This window comes from Lepisosteus platostomus, chromosome 27 (assembly GCF_059453375.1).
Source record: "Lepisosteus platostomus isolate fLepPlt1 chromosome 27, fLepPlt1.hap1, whole genome shotgun sequence".
In the NCBI taxonomy this organism is placed as follows: Eukaryota; Metazoa; Chordata; class Actinopteri; order Semionotiformes; family Lepisosteidae; genus Lepisosteus; species Lepisosteus platostomus.
Window position 1 is genome coordinate 4,690,522 of NC_142637.1, and position 20,009 is coordinate 4,710,530.

Here is a 20,009-nt window from a genome sequence, read left to right on the forward strand (position 1 = left end):
TTGTTGGTTCATTTTTCGACACACCAGCACACAGAATGAGAATATATGCTTTATTTCACTGCTGGAAATGGCACTATTGCACGTCACATTGTATAATGAGTTGTCTTTTGTTCTTAAACTGCTGGCAGAGCCAGCATATCTTTAAACGCAAGTGTTTTGAAGACAGTCTTTATGATTAGCTGCTACCAACATTTACATTTTTTAACCACATGGAGGTGCCACACTGTGGTACTGATCGATTGTAAAGGTTAAGACACTGGCTCCCAGTCCTGGTCCTGGTGACCCACACACCTGTTGGTTTTAGTTCAGTTACACTGTTGGTTCAGTCACACAATCAAACTCCACATTGTCTTAATAATGAGGTTAATCTGAACTGTTTGTTTCCATCTCTTAAACATGGTAGAGCTTTAAATGTTGTTTTGTAAGTGAAATAAAATCCCAAGCTTGTGATCAGAAACAAAATGCATCTATTCCGATGAAGCAACTTTTTAGACCCATTAAGTCTGTGGCTATCTAATTAAGGTGGGATGGAATGAAAACCAGCAGGTGTTTGGGTCACCAGGATTGGGAAACACTGGGTTAAGGAGAAGCAGAGGTGTGCACTGTACATGGATCTGATCAAGATTGTCTCTTTAAAACACCCAGTTTAACCAATAAAGGAACCAGCAGGTTTTCAGGTCCTTTTCGTTCTGGATTCTGACGAATCGTGTCCACAGTTTTCCGTGATTGAGCTGCTGCTGGTTTTAAAAGTCATGATTATTACACAGTGATGCAAAACAGTCCTTGGAAGCAGGATGTGACAAGACTTTAAAACTTAATTTTCAATTGTAACAATTTGTAATACCTAGTGTTCTCATCTCGTATCGCTGTTAGACAGCTTGTGATGTTATATAAAATGTTGCCATATGTCAAAAGAGCATTTCTTGTACATGAAGTGGGATCTAGTTTAGGAGGGGGAATCTTGACAGTAGATTGTAGGCCTTGTTTTTTTAATCTTGAGTTATGGATTGCAATAATTAATGAACAGGTCAAAATTGACCAATTGTCCCTTTTTATGTTCTACAATTTCTGAATGGAGTTAAACTTTGTAAAAAATGTCCTTTCGTGACCTAAAGTGCTGTGTTTTGTTAATATTACTATGGGCAATGTTTTTTTTTATAGGCTTGAAACATTCAAGAAGAAAATAATTTTGGTGGGAGGTCATTATATCAATTTTGGACCGAAGGTCCATAACGATACTGCTCACGCCACCCAGGATCAGACTTTTAACTATGCAATGAACAGCTTGTGCTTCCTCCTTACTAAAACAGTCACAATTTCTCATTATGAGACAATATATTGTGAGGACTCACTAGTTAAATCGGAGCTCCTTGAACCCACTTTGTAAGTATACATTGGGCTGATGAAATATTCCATATAAAACCCATCCTTGATAGAAGACCAGATAACCTTACAACAGTAGGAAGTGAGGTGGTTCAGATTTTACAGATTTTTCAAATCTAATTGTTCAAATTGGAATCTAGGGATCTACTGATTCCTAATGAGATGCACGGATTACAGTTCAATCTTGTCTGAAGAAAAAAATTTCTTTTTCAGGCTGTTGATGTTGCCAGTCAGAAGGCTTCAGAATGTTGACTGGAACATGCATTTAGTGTAGAATTAAAGCCCAGCCGATTAAACTTGTTTTTACAAAAGAAGCCACAGAGATCCTTAACTGGCCATGTCTGTCAGATAGTTAATTGAATACAGTACACTCACAGATGTTGAGCCTTATGCCATTTTTTATGGCAGTAATGTGAGAATTTTAAAATTCGCTTCCTGTTTTAAATTAAATATTCTTTTGAAATATGAATTGCCGTTTCAACCATCAGCATTATTCCCTAAATTATTTTGCTTAATTTTTCTCTCAGCTGTATCTTTTGATTGTCAATATATTGGATCTCCTAAACACTTATTGCTGATTCCACTGTACCACAAAAATCCACAGCATTGTTTAGTTGTTTAAATACAGCTTTGTGAACCTTTGGACCAGGGACAAGCTACCTATTCTAGCTGCTTTTGGCTAAATCAGTCCATTCAGAATCGTGTAACCCATCCCAAGTCATCAACTCCTACTGCACTGAGCCTAAATGCTGTGCTTTATACTCTGTGAAGGTCTCTGTAGGGGAGAAGATGGAAATCTGTCAATGAAATGCTGATCACACCTCAAAGGGACACTGTTTTGAAGTGTAGCTTTGGTTAATTCGTGTTGTAATATGACGTATTGCTTTCACTAGTCTAAAAGTACACTGTAGCTTGAAGAAACCCAGGTGGCTGTCTACATGTCTGTGAAGCATGGCAGAGTTGTTTATCCTCACTGGCTGCTTGAATAACAGTCTAAAGGACAGGAGGGGCTCCTGAAAGAACTCACTGAACTCGCTGCCTGTCCGTAATGGAAGTTAGAGGAGCTACAGGATACATGGAGGTAAAAGCAAAGCTATATACAGTACAGTACACTGACATTGCTTAACACAATGATCCATTATAAGACACACACAAGGGACACCAGAAATTAATCTACATGCACAAGGTTGGGCTTGCCCAGGCAGGTTCAGTCCTGTACAGAAAGCAGGTGTTTTCCCTGCAAGTGCATAGAATTTCCTTAAGGAGTTAAATGAATTTGGTACATAAGGACTTGTGTATGTATTACTGTGAATTGTTTTTTTTGTATGGCGACAAAGTTACCTTGAATTTTGGATACAGTGAGTATGTTCGGCAAGGTGCCCAAATGTTAGTAGTAGATGCTTTGGTTGTTTGGCAGTTGAAGTGGGAAAGAGTTATAATTAGAAAACAAAATGAAAGACCTGTCACATAATCCAGCAGGAGTGGCCATTCCATTTATCTGGTTATTAAAAAATAATTGGTACAGGGACTGACACTTTTTTGTCATTAGTGGGTGGTTAGGGAAACGTTATTAGGACAGCAGTCTTGAGATAAAAGGTTTAGAGGGTTTTTTCTGGAGAAGGAACTATAACTCGGTCTCGTTAAATAATGTTCAAGTAGATAGTGTTTCTAGTGTCCCCTGTAGGATTACATATGTGGTTATTATATATATTTTTAATATAAAACATCTTGAACCACAAACCTGGCACAAACAACACAGATTGTTTTTTTACGAATATTTTTAGCTTCTCGTTTTTGCAAAGCTCTTCCGTTTCAGGAACAAGCCGAGGAGGAAAGATCTGCTTGTCTCTTATTTCTGCATCAACACACTTGACTCTTCGTCAGCAATGCCTCTCCAAGCCCCACGTGGACTATGTGCATTCACAGGTTAATGCATTGAGGCAAATTTAACTCTTTTCCTGTTTCTGCTGTGCAGTATTTGTTACCCAGGTTGATTGTCGGACAATTGAATTTGGAACAGTGATGATGACTTTCCCCATGGCACCGATCTTTGGGTATTTTTATAGCTCGAGGGTCTCAAGTCCAGTCTTCTGTTTCTGGACTTCAGCTAGTTTTCTGCCTAGCCTTAAGTCCTTAGTAGGTCTTTACTAAAGAGGAGTTTTAAAGTGATCCAGTTAGGATTCAACCTGGATCAGTGTACCCCTTATTCACAGCCTTCAGCTGTTCATTTCAAGAGACAGAAAATGAATCACAGCTCACGGACCCTATGATCTTGGGTTGTGAGCCCCCTGTTCTACCTTGAACTAGTGTCTTGTGAAAGTCGCAAGTGTCAGTGATCTCCATGGGAAGAATTTATTTTAAATAGTGTTTAGAACTTTACACCTTGAATTCAAGGCTGTTATCGAAACTTTCTGCACTGTTCCTTTCAATTAGAAAACGACACGGACTGAGGTTAAGACATACGCGTGCCTAGTCATCGAGTCACTGAAATCCATTCTGACATTGAAAAGGGTGCAGAATTAGGGTGGGCTGGCTGGCTTAGCTAGTGGTTTATCAGCAACGGGTGTGGGGCAGTAGAGATTAACGTACTGTTCCCGAGCAATAAGTAGTTTATTTGCTGTGTGCTGGGCAGGATTGTGTTTTCTTAAGACCAGGCAGGGTGGCCTGAGTAGTTGGATTGGTCTGTCTCCTGTTCTGCTAATAATAATAAAAAAATAGACAAACATATTTGACAATATTCAACGTATTGACATGTGCCTTCCTTCTTGCATGTTGTGAGACTGCTGCTTTTGGGGGGGGAGATGGAATATTAGTAAGCTGTGTAACCTGCAGAAGAAAACATTTATAAGCCAACAGAAGAGGTCACATCTGCCCCTTTGATCTGGCCCTTCTTAAAACTACATACACCTGTTTAATATAGCGGAGGTGATTGTATTCCTCTTCACAGAGGAGAGGCCCGAAAAAAAGCTAAACTTGTTCGCCGATGACTTGGAAAATATCAGCATGGTCCTTAAGGACAGCAGTCCTTATATTTGAACTCTAGTTCACTCTGGAAGGAAAGACATGATCCAGTGGCAAAAAAAGGTCTTTGGGATGTGTGGTATAGAACAAGCAAACCATCATCTCCATAGCTGCCTTGACTTTTACCATTCCTAATTTCCTCCGATTCTCGCAAGTTCCTCCTTTCTTTGCTGAGCACTTCAAGGTCCAGATGCCTGGTCCAGCTCAAGCTTGGAGCCCCTAGTGGCCCCCTTGCCTCCTTAAAAATAGCTTTCAGCCTGTGGGAAGACAGTGCCCACTGCAGCCAGCCTTGGGACAAGCCTTTGAATTGGTTCACTTTGGTTGCAAAAAAAAGGCTCCCATTGGTTACTTGTTCTGTTTCTGGCTCTCTGGAGGGGGTGGGTTCTTGTCGGTGGTGGGAGGAGACGTGTTGTCCAGGGGTGGGGTATTGTCCTGGCTGGGCGGGGATTCACTGGGAGGGAGATCGGGCTCCCACAGGAAGAACTCGTGCAGAAGGGTGTTGACAGTCTCGGGACACTCCATCATCACCATGTGACTGCCCTCATCGATCACCTTCAGGAAAGCGATCAGGAGGATCTGCAAGGGACAGTGAGGCAGGTGAGTGAAAACACAGCCAGTCTGCTGCATGTCTTTAGTTTTCAGAGAGCAACAAAGTAAAACTCAAAAGAATTTAACAATGACACGAGAACCCCAAAAGATTCCTTTTCCAAACATTGCTTCCATTGCAAAATACAGAACCCTGTTCATAATATTCACTTTGTTTAATGACATTCAATATTTTATTGTGTGAATGCAAGACCATCTGCTAAAGCATTTATAAACTACGGCTTGCTAAACTCAGTGTCTGATGTACTGTATAAGAAGGGATATTGTAATCTTATTTTAACCTTGGTTTTACATGTGGTTTGACAACCACAGCACATAGAATATTGGCCATTCATGTCTTATGAACCATGATTCCAAAACTGTTTGATGAAGCGTATGTTAGAAATCTCATACACAAATGGCACATGGTTTCCTACCTCTGCCATGCGCTGATCCTCCTCAATGGGCACAAACTTGTCATGCATGCCATGCACCAACAGGATGGGCACAGTGAGCTCAGCATGGTAAACCTCGTCGCCCTCCGGCCAGTACTGCCCACTCATCATGGCCCGCAGCACGAAAGATGAAACGTTGAAGGCATTGCCCTCCTTGAGCAGCTGTTTCTCCTTGGCACCTTGACGGGCAAACCCCGCTCTGAAACAGAGCAACACCTTGTATTCTTCGCCAGTCTCAGTCATTTGCTTTGCCTGGGGGGCCTCATCTTTACGGAAAAGGTACACGTATTTTTCCTTTTATCTAGATCAGTGGTTCCCAGGCCTGTTTCTGGTGACTCACACACCTGTTGGTTTTAATTTAAGGACAGGCTCTTAGATACACAATCAAACCCTTCATTGACTTAATAAATTGGAGCTTTAACTGTTGTATTCTGTAAGTGCAATAAAATCCCAAAAGTGTGACTAGAAGCAAAATGTAAATATTCAGATGAAGTAACATCTTACATCACATAAAGCTTCAATTACCTAATTAAGGATGATTGCATTGAAAACCAGTGGGTGTGTGGTCACCAGGACCAGAACTGGGAATCCAGGTGGAACAAATGGGACGGATTTGTCTCTTACTTCAGGAAGCTCCAGGCCAAGCACGGGGACAGGCAGTGGAGTACGCAGGTGGGGAGGTTGAAGATGGAGCACAGGCTGGGCTCCAGCGCTGTGGGCCCTCCCCCGTTGATCATCACCACCTTGTGGACCTGCTCTGGATACTCATGGGCCAGGAAGGTGCAGAACGACACCCTGGAACAAGATCGACAAAGTCGTAAGGAGCATCCTAAAAAAAGCTGGTGTAAATCGAGAAGATGGGAAGACTCTTAGAAGAGCAGATTTTCTCTCAGCAGTATCTTACACACAGGACAGTACACATAAATCTAACACCGTGAGGCACACGCGGCCCATCGACACACTAACCCATAGGAGTGTCCAATGAGGATGTTTCGGCGGCGGGCGTAGCGCTTGAAGAGGGTGCGCATGTCCTCGGCCAGCGCGTAGAAGGTGTAGGCGGCAGCAATCTGGGGCGCAGAGCTGGCCCCGTGGCCCGCGAGATCGGGGGCAATGACCTCGTACCCCAGGCGGGAGAAGAAGTCTAGCTGGCTGCCCCAGATGTCCAGCGAGCCGCCCACGCCGTGGATGAAGAACAGCGCCACGTCCGCGTGCGTGCCCTTGCAGCTGGAGATCTTGCGCTCGCAGTCGATCGCCACCGTTCGCTTGGGCTTGCGCCGGCGCCGCCGCTGCGGCCCGGGGGTGGTGGCGGCGGCGGCGGCGGCGGCGGCTTTGGGCTCGGGGGCGAGGGCGGAGGTGGCGGCGCTGTTGTAGTCGGAGAGCTCCACCTCCACGGTGCTGCTGGGCTCAGTGTTGCCGTTCTGGCAGTGCAGGATCTCGGAGCGCACCACGTCGCCCAGGTTCTCGATGACCAGCTGCCCGTTGCGGTAGACGGTGATCTTGCGCTTGCAGTGCACGCGGCCTCCCCGCCCGGGCTCCGGCGCGGACAGCTCCTCCTCCGGGACGGGCCCCCTCTCTGGGACAATGTGCCTGACCCTCAGCACCCTCCCCGGCTTGACCTCCACAAACTCGTAGCCGTCGCTGGGCTCCGAGCTCTCGATGGGCACCACCACATTGGCGGACTTCCCGGTCAGGCAGCAGAGGATCCCTTCGGTGATGCTCGTCAGCATGGTGTGCACCTGCAAACACAGGCATTTCCTCGCTCAAGACACTTTAACCCAGCCGGCTTTGAGCTACTGAAACCACCGGGGAGAACAGTAGAAGATGCGTTTTCTGTACTTAAGCGGAACTGCAGTCCCAATTTCTCAGACCCGTTATTAAATCCCGGTAACAAAAATTAATTAGCATAGAAAAAAATCACAAATTCCTAATTAAGCACAACAGCGTGAACTGTGAAAGTACTGTAAGTCACCACGTTGTTGCAAACCCCTGGTTTCGCCACGGGCGAGAGCATGAGTTTGCACCAATCGTGACATGATGCGGCCCTTCCTGCTCACTAGTCACTGTCATATGACGCACGAGCAAATAAGTACAAGTTGTGCAGCAGGTATTTCCATGAACACCATGGTTGATATTGAATTTCTGAAAGCAAAACATTGTGACAAAACAGAAGTTGTACTGGTGGGCAGCAAATGTCAGCTGGAAAAGATGGAGAGTTTCACAGCGAGGGTGGATGGTTGTCCCATTCAGGTGTCCAGAATTTGGGAGTTTTATTTGATCCTCTTTTTTTATTTTAAAAATATTAGCCGCATTAGGCAATTTCTCTCGATGGCTGATGCCGAGTGATTGAGTCATGCATTCATAACATCAAGGCTTGATATCTAGAATTCTACAACTGGACTTCTACCTCACACCAGATATTGGCATCTCATTACTTCTACTCTTAAATCACTTTGTTCGTTGCCTGTAAAGTCACATATTCAATATGGTGGTTTTGTTACTGCTCTGAATAATGGGGCTGCATCACACACTTCTGAACTCCTTCGTGACTGTGTGTTTTCTGTCACTGCTCCCTTTTTATGGAAGGTCCTTCCTAAGACACTTTGATTTTTTAAAATCTAAATTTAAAATTAACGTTTTTACTGGGGACTATGTATGAGTATCTTACAGCTTCTCATAGATTCTCGTTTTATTTTTTATTATGTACAAGGTCCTTGGGTTTAGGATAGTGCTTTATAAATAAGACTGCTTATTACATTAAACCACAATTTAATATATTTAATGCAGGCAGACATTTTTATTTGCTTGTTTCAATAGTAGATTAGGGAGTGGAAAGGGTTTTTTTCCCCACCACACTCCTTCCTGGGTGTAGCGCACAGTGAATTGTCTACATTAAACTCAGGATGAACTAGACAGCCGTCGGCCAAACATCTAAAGTATTAGCAGATCAGTAATCCATAACAGCACTGTGTCTTTAAATCAGCTCTCAGCACTGTCTTTGCTGGGGGAGGGAGTGAAATGTCTCCACGTAATACAGAGGATTTGGCAGGTAAACAAAGAACTATCCCACTCAACTCCTTCCCAAATTGCAAATGATTCAAATTTGTTTTGAACAACTGCATCTACAACCTGAATGTTTCTAAAGGCGCGCAAGCTGCTTTTAGAGCAGATTAAAAGTATGTGCGTCTCCCAGTCCCGTGGAGTGACAGTATTCATCTCTGCTCACTCCCCTGCCCCACTCATCCCTTCACAAGCAGAGAACTTCCTCTGGGCTGGGAGGAGAGTGACAGTCCTGTCGATTAGACGAGAGCTTTGCAGAGATCCTTATACGGGTTTTTCTGTCTGACCTACAAAGAGAAGCTCAGTCCATTACAAGCTTACAAACGTAATGGGATATATTTAAATAGTGTTAAACTCGTCTGTGGTAGTCCAGTGTATTTTTGTTCTGGTCCGTGGTATTCATTGTATATTTGTTCTGGTTGGATGCATTTTGTACATAAAGTTGTTCTGTTGTATTTGGTTCTTTTAGTGCCTGGATCTGTTCAAACCCATGATTTTAAGCAATACTTAAACAGAATAAGTGCCTGTAATTTTGAACAAGACAAATACAACCACCACTCCATACATACACACTTGCCCCCCTAAAATATTCATTATAATAGAACAAACTACCCAGAAATCAGTTAATCTCCCAGTCCTATTCAGTCTCAGTCCTTATGGATATGCGAAAAGATAATTCCTAATGCAAGAAATTGTAAAGGGTTAATACAGTGATGTTATTATGATGTCACAATTCTCATTTTTATTCCACTGTGCTCTTAACAGCCTTATTGAGTCGAAACTGGAGTTGTTTGATCTTAACTGGAGTCTAGACCCATTAAAGATGCCTGTGCAACCGTCAGAGTGCAGCCCAAGAGGAGACAGAACTTTTTATGCAGAAGGTTTCAAAGCCAGGCTTAGTCTTCAATCAATATTTTATAGCAAGCAGCAAACGTACAAAACAGAACAAAGAACTACTGTCTTTATAGGAAAAATCAGTTTCAAGCGGAATTAATACAACCCTACCCAAATAAGAGCTCTGGCAACTGTGCCAAATAAACTACGTAGATTAATGCCTCATCGTATACCCCAGCAGTCTCAGAATAGTGTTCTATGTCATACGCACTGAATACAGTATGTAGAAATGCCATTTGCGTAACAGATTGGAGGCTGTCAAAGACGTTAGTCATTACATAACATGCTCTGCTCTACGCCTCCATATTTCTTACATATTTTTCCAGTCATTGATGATGTCAAGTTGTTTTCTTTATTTGGTTTTCCTCTTCCAACTCTTTCCTTTCTAAAACATTTACTTCCTTCCTAGAAGAAAACCTCACAGTCCTCCAAGATATGCAATGGTATAACATACATATGTCTACGCTGTATTCAATCACTCTACAAGGTTAGAGGAAAAATATTTCGTTGTGTATATCTAATGTTTACCAGTGTTTAATTTCTGCTTCAAGCAGTGCAGATTATAAGTGTAAGGAATCATTATATATATTTTCTGGACACTCCACTCAAAGTGGTTTACAGGTAATGGGGATCCCCTCCACCACCCCCAGTGTGTAGCCCCACCTGGATGATGCGACGACAGCCAGCGTGCTCCAGTATACTCCCCGCACACCAGCGCTCAGTGGGGAGGAGAGCAGAGTGATGAGGTCAGTTCAGAGATGGGGATTATTAGGAGGCATTGATGGGTAAAGGCCAGGGGGATATTTGGCCAGGACACCAGGGTAACACCCGTACACTTTTTGAGAAATGCCCAGGGATATTATGCACCACTAAAGGATGGATAAATCTGACCACCCAAAAAAATTAATTTGCCATCATAAGAGTCTACCTCTTACAAAATAGCACTTCACTTTTTCATAAATTTACAGGCTATAAAGGAAGCATGCAGAAAACTTCAGATGCCAGGTTGGACACAACCAACTCGGTTACTGTTTTTGATCAGATTCAAGCGTGTGCTAATTGTTTTATTCATTACCTGTTTTGGCTGCGTCTCTCCTCGCATCACCCATCTGAATTGCTGGGGTCAGTGTTACTAATGCAGTGCAGAGAGAGGGGCCTGCAGATATGCCAGGCATATGCCTGGACACCTGAAATGCTTTCAAGATGCAGAAACAGACATTACTGTTCAGCAACCCAATCCTCCCACTGGGAGTGAGGGGATATTTTGAAATGCAGAGCCTTGCACTTTGAAGTCCATTATTAAATTGTCAAGTTGTTCAATGGAATCTGTAATTGTACCATGTTGACTTCATTTTTTTTCAATTACCTTGACAACGGACAAATGTGCCTCCTGAAGTGTTCAGTTTACATGGCTCTCCATAGGATACTACAACTGGTACAATACTTCTGTCATCCCACATAACTGCTAATTACTGACTGGGTGCTCTGTCAAACTACTTTATTTTTACAGAATGTTCCCAACAGTTCAAGTTCAGAACATCAAGATCCTGAATCCTGATGGGAGAAATTTACCTTGAAGATCCCGAGCTCTGGTTTTAAATTTCACTTTATCAGAACAGCAGAATTGTATTTCTGTTACAGATACTACATTATCGCACTTTTTTGTTTAGTGCACAATTGGGATCATTTTCTTTTATCAGTTAGTAGAAAAAAAAGAGCATTTAATATTCAGCACAATATATAGATCTGTACAAATTGAAGAGACACTTGCAAATACTCTACCAATGTCTATTGAGCTTATCTGTCACCAATATACTTGATATTATGTCTGATTAGCCCCTGGAGTCTCTGCTCAGTGGCAGATCAATGACCTCCCCTTAACCCTGTCCCAGCCCAATCTCTGCAATTCAATCAAAACACGTGGCACAGCCTGGATTGGAACTGGTGATCTCCTGGCTGTAGAACAGTGCTACAGGATACAATGAAATCAGGGAGCCTGCTCTATTAGACTGACCAGGTATCGATGGGTATAGAAGGATTTTGCACGGAGGCTCGCACTCAAGACGGATACTAAAGCATCTGAACATGGCTCTCCTTCCCTCTCCTGCACTCTTCCTTTCACTCAGGTGGCCTGAGACACATGCAGGTTCCACCTGGGTGGATGCAAGATGTGCAAGTTAATAACTAGTGAGGGTGTAAAGAGCTCCATTCCAAGATTCAGTTACCTTAAAACTAGACTCCGGAGATTTAAACAATCTAGAAATTGAGATGCCCTTGTGATCACTGGCTGTAGGATAAAGAATGTTTTAAAGAATCCTTTTCTCCAATTGCAACCAGTTCCACATCTCTACAACATCACCCTGTGGCATTAATCTGGTATTTCTGACTGGAAAGTGTAAGATGTTAGCTGCAGTTTAGACTGGCACAATGTTGGTTCTGTATCCTCTTACAAACCTTTGAACTACCAAAATAAGAACATGAGAACAGCTTCCTCTCTTGTATACCCTTGCAGCTCATCTTGTATTTTTTGGTACTCCAACTGTTTCTTGAAGGAAGTGAGGGTATTGGCTTTGACAATGTAGACTATGCATATTATCATAAAAGTTTGCAAAGGTGTTGCTTTGACAACCAGCAACAAGATGCAGACGCACAGTAGACCTGGTTTCTGACCTGATTCAATTCATGCAACTCATTTGATTACAAGACCCTTCCTGTGCATGCCTTTTGTGCCAGATTGTTTGGCCTTTATTCAGGCATATTGCATGGGTAGGCAATGACCAGCTGGTGGTCAGGTTGCAGACATTCAGTAGCAGTCTGTGAATGCTGGAACAGCCTTGCTTCTTAAGCTACTCTGCAATTTTAAAGTTGCATTTTATCTGTACTGTAAATATTTTATGCACAGTCCCCTCACAGCAAAGCCCCTCTCAGACAGAGACCAATGCATACAGTTCTGCATGGCACTGAAGAGACCTGTCAGTCACTGTGTGCCATTTCAGAAAATGTCTTCCCAGCCTCTTCTCTCTTTCACTGCAGCTTCCTACAACCCGTGCTCCAGCTTTATTCATTATTTAAAAGCCACAGAAAAGATGTCCCTAAATTATTAATAATATTCAGAGCTGCATACAAAACAAACTCTGAGCAGAGTGAAGGTCTCCTCATTGGGCTTTAGACAAGAAAAACAGTGACATGGAATGAAAAGGCACTGAAATGAGAGCCAATTTCTCCCATACAGACATGTACCGCACCATAGGAAGCTCTGTAGTAAAGCCAGGGTTTGAACCAGGGACCACCTGAAAAAAGCCCTAATCCCTACCAGCAATTTCTGGAAACATTTTTTGAATAGCAGTGTTCCAATTGTCAAAACAGAGAAAACATTTAAGCAACTTTTAGGGCCCGACCCATTCAAGCTTGCAGCAATTATTTTCTTCATTACCTGTTTTGGCTGTCTCTCCTCGTATCGCCTGTCTGATTCCTTAGGCTCATTGTTATTAATGCAGTGCAGCGAGACAGTCAGATCTCAGAGCTGCCTGGACAGAAACATCCCCCTGACCCCCGACTGCTTCTTGTATCTATCCTCCCTAGACTATAAATATTGACTGTCTAGTGAACCTTGTTTCCACAGAACATGCTGCGAGATTATTGGTACCAAACAGTTTACCAAGATCCTCTGAGGAATGCTCATTTTTGAAGTGCACCAGATTTCATCTAAGTGCTCCTATTCCCTGTTGAGAGAGTGTTTCAGGATTGTCCCCTGGGATGCGTTGCCCCCAGCTATAAAAAGCACTCTTTTGCCAATTAAATGTTAAATAGGATATCCCATGGCACCGTTTCAAAGCACAGCTCGATCCCGTCCCATCATCCACATTGACATGAAAAGCAATCTGGCTCCTAGATCGCTATAATGAGGATTCTCATTGTTACATTTAAAAACCCATTGAAATACTGCAGCCTTGACTCATTAAGGGATTTTCCCATTAAGTGCTATCTTGGCTAGTGTTTGTGCAAGTGGGGTGGGATGAAAGAGATCTTACTGCTCTTGCAAGGCAAGCTGAAAGAGTAATTCATAACGCAAAACAGACTTCGACTTTGAGATTTTATTTTCCCTAATGGTGGAAGGTCAGTCTTTGAAGCAAAGTTTCTATTCCAATTTCTTGAAACAAAAGAATCCATGCTGATGCATATTAAAGATAAGTGCTCATGCTGAGAAAGGGTTTGCTCTGCACACTAAGGTTAATTAATGTACTGAAAACCAATAGTAGGATCAATATTTTACTGGTGCTCTCTGAGGGTAAATGATTTAGTTGTGTATTCAGTAAAAGCACATGGGCCTTGTTGGTGCATGGCATGAATTTCTCTCGCAGTCTTGTGCTGACTTCAAAAAAGGTGTTATACTAAAGTGACCCACTGACACAACCAGCTGATTTTTCACAAAGGAGTGAACATTCATCCATTTTCTAACTGTTTCTTCCAATTCAGGGTCATGGGGGAGTCGGAGCCTGTCCTGGCAAGCAATGGGCACAGGGCAGGGTACACTCTGGATGGGATGCCAGCCCCTCACAGGGCAGACAAACCCAGCCAGTTAACCTACTGGTATGTCTTTGGGCTGTGGGGGGAAAACTGGAGCACCTGGAGGAAATGTATGCAAACACGAGGAAAACGAACTGCATGCAGATTGCATCCTGGGAATCAAACCCAGGGCCCCAGAGCTGCAAGACAGCAATGCTCACCACTGCCCCACCATGCTGTTCCCTAGGACTGTCCTACAGTGACATATACATGTGCAATTAGATGTAATTGCAAGTTCTGTTGGCTTTAAGACTGCCACGTATCTTTGATTTGCCACAGTGTAGAATGCTTGGTTATCTGTAAAACATCAGGATGTGAGGCTACTGGTAGTGAATGTGAATTGCAAGGTACTGATCTCTGGGACAGACCTAACCTCATTATTGTTTATCTCAGTTTATCATTAGAGCACTATTAGGAACAGATGCTACTGATTGAAAATCATATTACGCTGACCTGAAAGTGCACAAGGATTAAATATCATTATGCTCAAATTGTACAAAATGTAGGATGTGAACCAACAGTGATGGATGCCTTTTAGTGCAGTTAATGAATGTTAAATTCCTGCAATGGACTGGCATCCTGTCCAGGATGTGTTGTTCCCGTTGCTTGCCTGCATAGGCTGCGTCTCCACCATGATCCAGAATTGGATGAAGAGGTTAGAAAATAATGGTGGATGAATGGTAAATTCTTGTAGATGAGATCTACAGGCAAACGTTAGGGTCCAACTGGCCAAGCCAATTCGTCACTACCGCGCAGACGACTGCACGTTCTACAATTCCACCCATGATCACAGCCACACAGTATGAGGGGAGTCTCCATGCCAAGGGACTGCTCAGCTCAAGACAGGTCTGGGAATAATAATGCTGACGCTGAAGAATTGTTTATGGCCCCAAAAAACAAAAAAAAGCACGACAAGCAAAACAAACATGAGTCTGATAACCTCCCGCTTTTGGCAGTCCTTCAGTTTGTGCATTAAGATTCCACTGGGTATTATATTTATAATTTGAAAGCCAGCCTCCTTCAAATTGTTCAGAGCGATGGACTGAAGGTTACTGTGATCAATCTGCAGTTTCTGAGTGCACCACAGGGGACCTGGCTGGGAAACCGCCTCAAAGCCATCTCGGAGATCAAGAACAGTACAGGAGGCGAATCCAGGCCAGAGAATGACTGACATCACTCAGCCTTACTGACTCAGGGTGCTACAGCACAGAACGGCTGCAGTTCTCTCTCCATTTAACCCTTTTTTATACATCTGACACATGGAAACTTGGGCATGTGAATGGAGACCAGTAATCTGCCATCATCATATTTTAATTAGTCAAGAACAGGCTTGACTATTTGTGGTATTTCCAAAAAACTCAAACTTTGTATATCCAAGGATTATAGAATAGATCTTGGATGGAGTTTTATTCATGTAATAATTAGGCTTTTGAAGGCAACTGATCAAAGCCAAATCCCCTTATCCATCAGATATTTTAAGTTTTGCGGACAGAAAAAAAAAACAACCATGCCTTTGGTGCTCTCTACAGAACATGACTGTAGATCTTATGATACGATTAAGGCAACAAGAAAGATGAGTTGGTTGAAAAGAGAAAGAGTTCAAATCCATGCATAATTCCATTCTCTATCCTGCCTGAATAATAGCAACAGCAGTCAAATAATTCAGGTTCCTATGTGCAGTATAACATGCATTCTGAAAATCTGCAGGGCATATTGTATAAACTGTCTGCCTCAATAAGTATATCTCCGTGTCTTATAAAATAGGAAATCCTTGTTTGGCAAACGTGGAAACATAAGACACCATCCAGTCAGTAAAAGAAGATGGAATGCAGTTTGTTTTCTAAGTCTTTCTGAAACAACACCTGACATGCTTTGATTTTCAGCTTTGTACAGTGTAGCCGTGCTAAGAAGCGACACGTTTCTACAGAAGGAATCTTTCAGGCAGCTGTTGTATGTCAGTGTTGCAGCTGAGACGTCTCTTAGAAGAGCCAGATCACTGGAAATATCCTTAATTTTTTAAAAAAAATGTACAAAATGCCACTTGCCTGTTGATTTAGGTTTGTTCTGGAAATGCTAGGATGTGCACATACCTACTTGGAAAAGACAACCTCTGGGTACCGACAGCGGTACAGAATGATGAACCTGCTCAAGCTGGACATGTTACAATTATTTTGAGCTGTATGGTCATCAGCTTGCCTGTTCTTCCCGTTAGATTATAAGTTTGTGCGACTGAAGTCGGGTTTCTCATGCGGGGTTCTCCGTCTTGGCAATGGGCAGTGAAGTCAAAGAGGGTTCTAATTTTTCAAGAACCCACATTTAAACAAGAAAAAAAAATGTCATCGTCAGGACCTGCCGCAGATAATGGGAAGTTTTCCTGGCGAATTCACGAACGTAACAGAATGCAGCCATCTCAAGAAGTACGACCTACCGAGAAAATGCCGAAATCTAACGTAATATTCACGATGGCTGATCTCTGCTCGGGTCTCTTCGTTTCTGTTAATAGAAACCGTCAACTGAAACACTGCCCTGACCTGCTTGTCTGTGCAAATTCCGTTTCCCCAAGAGGAATACTGTTGGCGTTACGGAGATCAACGTTATTTTGCAGTTCTGGGTCATACATTTTAGAAAAATACGACCCCGTATTTCTATTGTATTTTAAATGTGAATATACAGTGTTGGGTTCTGGTCTCTACGGTCCGCATTGCACCCCAGAGCTCGCCTTGTTAGGCTCGGAAAGACCTCGGCTGTCCAACCGTAAAGCGAAGCGGTCACCGAAATCGGACGGACCCGACGGGAATTCAAATCGTCATATTAGAGGTGGCATCGCACAGCCAAGCACATACGATATCTGCAGGGGGCAAGGTGGTCAAGAGGTCATTAATAAACACCCCCCGATGGGGTATTTGTGTTTACCACGGCACCCAGCTCTCCGTGGTGCTGCCGATACATACCAACGACAGCATCCTGCGATCACTGCTGATGCTGATGGCCTGAGACCGTAATATCAGTCCTGTGTTAGCGTATCTGTATGTTTCATCAAAGCATCATATGCAGAATCGATCATGCATGTTTCAGACCTCGCTGCGATGTGTAACAGCTGCATCTTTGGGTTTTTAAAATACGATTAAAATACTCCTTATGAATGTACGCGACTGTTCCGTATCGAGCGAGAGCGCACTGGTTAATTAGCATTTGTCCTACAATAATTAAAAAAAGTGGGTCACATTTAACTAGTTTCATGCCGATATCCAGGGTCGCAAATTCAGCACATCGCACATCCAAAATGCGTCTAGGTCGCATAACAAGTCGACAGCTCTCTTTAACAATCATAATTCATAAAAATCATAATCATAACCGTATCCTGAAATATTTTTATTTGGCATGAATGGGTAATATGTCAGCTCGTGAAATCCTTGATTTCTGAAGCGCATGAAAACAGACCATTCCGCTAAGACAGTGGCGTTATTCCGCCTGACTGTGCAGCAAACGACCAGACGGATTTCAAACCGTGACAGGTCGATTTTAGGACGAAGTCACACTTCATGTGTTCAGAGACCCACTTCGGTTTATTCACAGCACGCAAAAGCTTTCAAAATGGACGTAGAAATAACAAGCCGAGACGCACACCCGTGCATGTCAGTGAAAATCAGATCCGTTAATTGAAGGCAGGTGACATCCCCGTTTCACACCTTCATGCTGCAGCAATACGATCTGCAGAGTATCTCCAACGAGTACGCACTTCTGTAATACAATACACCAAAGCAGTAAACGCATATTTAATGAATGAATGAAAAACAGATCTTACCTCGTTTGCCTTTTCTGTGAAGATCGGCTGAAAAACACTGGGAATGTTGCCCACCTTTCCCAAATCCTATGTAGTGGAATGAAACAAGCTATAATCTGTTGCAGCCAATCCAATAATCTCTTTTAATTGGAATCTGCTGCACTATCCTTGTTTTAGTTTTTTTTTTTTAAATCTTGGACTCGGTTCACATGTCCAGATCTGACAGGAATGCGGTTGCGGCGCTGCTACCACGGAGATGCAATGCGCTGAGATTGAACCAGCGCTCACCTCCCGGCACGCCAGTGGACATGGTGTAGCGATCCCCCATCCTTTATAATAAGACACGGGACTGAATCGCCGCTCTCCCTTCGCCCCTGTGTTCTTCAGCCATAGAGTCCCGTATCCCGGCCCCCTCCTGCCTGGATTGAAGGCAATTCTCGCCAATGGCAGGGGCACTGCCGCTGCCAGTGAGCCTATAGGATGCCTTTGGTTTCTGTTGCCAAGGCAGGAGGGACTAAGGAGGAAGAGTACACCGGGTGCTTGCATTGGAATTTAATTCTACTGTTAATGCCTTCACAATAATTATACGTTTGCACGTTCATTTAGTCTAGAAGTGCCTTTTTTATTTCGCGACAGTTGTGTTCTAGGGCGAGGTTATTTGGTTGTTTTTAGCTTTTCATTTATAGAATGTTTCCCTTAGGAACCCCCCCTTTTGTTTAACATCTCGTTGCCGGTAGGGGTCGCAGTAACCCCGGAGTCTACCCGGAAGCATGGCGCTTCGAGTGGCACTACAGCAGGGATAGGACACCCGTCCGGCTCACGGCACACACACAGGGACGATTTAGAGCACCAAGAGAGAACATGCACACTCCACACCGAACGTTCTCTAGCTGAGAATCAAACCCAGGACCCAAAGAGCATCAGCGCTATCTGCCGTATCACCCATTAGCAAAGCCATTATGTTTGAAAGAATAAGTATGAGGGACATTCATATTATATTATTACATTAAAACCCGAAATGCAGGAAATAATTCAACGTTATTGCTACAAGGAAACGCCCCCTGTTCAGCATTTATGAAGTGTTTGATAAATTCGACCTAGTTGCACAGAAGGCTTAAGAAAACCTCCGAGACTTTTTTTTATGAAATCACATGCATGAATCTTTGACAGAATAAAAAAAAATGGCTCCCACATCACCGCATCTTAGAGACGCCTTTTCTGTCCGTCTCATCTTCTGCGCTGCTTCTGTTGCTAAGCAACTGTTTCCAAGGTGGTACAGGCGCTTTCAATACCCACCGGGGTAGAAGAAATTTCTATATGGTAGTTTATTACTGAACAAAACTCCTCACGTAGGCAGAGGGAGGGTTCAGATTTATTTAGGTCAAAGGAAAACTTACACATTCTTTTATTAAAAGTAAAAAAATGAATTAATACATACATACCATAAAATGTTTTAAGCAAATCCTGTATCCCAGCAGACTATGCATGATAGGTTGTCATAATGCTAGTAGTAACCAAAATATAATCATAATAGGGATGAAGAATGTCAACATCGATTTGTTCCACCAATTCCAACAGCTGGCATTCAGACTATCTTGGTGCATTGTTGACCCTCAGGGTATTATTATTATTCAACCTTGCTGTCTTCAAGGTTTGCAGCTGGTCGGGTCAGGAAAACCCTTGAAACAAAGTATATAACACGTTCAGGTGGGTAGCTGCGTCAGCATGCGTAGTCTGCAAAGGAACAAGTAAGAGGTTTATTCCATGCTGAAAAGAGAAGAGAGAAAACACAATGTTTCGGCTGTGAAGCCTTCTTCAGAAGACTCACCTGAAGAAGGCTTCACAGCCGAAACGTTGTGTTTTCTCTCTTCTCTTTTCAGCATGGAATAAACCTCTTACTTGTTCCTATATAAAATGTGTACTGGAGGCTGCCCCGACACCGCCAATTTTCAGCAGTTCGACAGGTGATATGCACATGCCAGGGCCGTACAAACATTTCATCTGTACGAGCTCGTCGGGGACATAGTACATCAATGGGGTCAGCTGCAGTCTCAAGTTCACTCTTGAGAATTGTAATAATGTCCAAGTTATCAAGTAGTGTACTATCATTCAGTCGGCTGCAAAGAAAAGCGAATCACCCATTGGACGGTTACATCTTTCACTTTGCGCTCGTGTTAAAGAAGTATCGATCATTACCCGGCCGTGTCCTGTAGGATTTAGTTTTTCGTATTCTGCATAAATCTTAGAGCAGTATATAAACAATG

General features: G+C 43.1%; 1 protein-coding gene across 1 annotated transcript; it reads right to left on the reverse strand.

The window, feature by feature from the left end:
- Positions 1–36: 36 nt before the first annotated feature.
- On the reverse strand, positions 37–18,154 carry abhd8b (abhydrolase domain containing 8b). The gene is made up of 5 exons (XM_088621829.1): positions 17,767–18,154; positions 6,411–7,180; positions 6,069–6,239; positions 5,427–5,643; positions 37–4,980 (listed from the first exon to the last, which is right to left on the reverse strand). The coding sequence occupies exons 2-5, from the start codon at positions 7,169–7,171 to the stop codon at positions 4,750–4,752; spliced, it is 1,380 nt and encodes a 459-aa protein (XP_088477955.1). The 5' UTR covers positions 7,172–7,180; positions 17,767–18,154; the 3' UTR covers positions 37–4,749.
- Between the last annotated feature and the right edge of the window lie 1,855 nt (positions 18,155–20,009).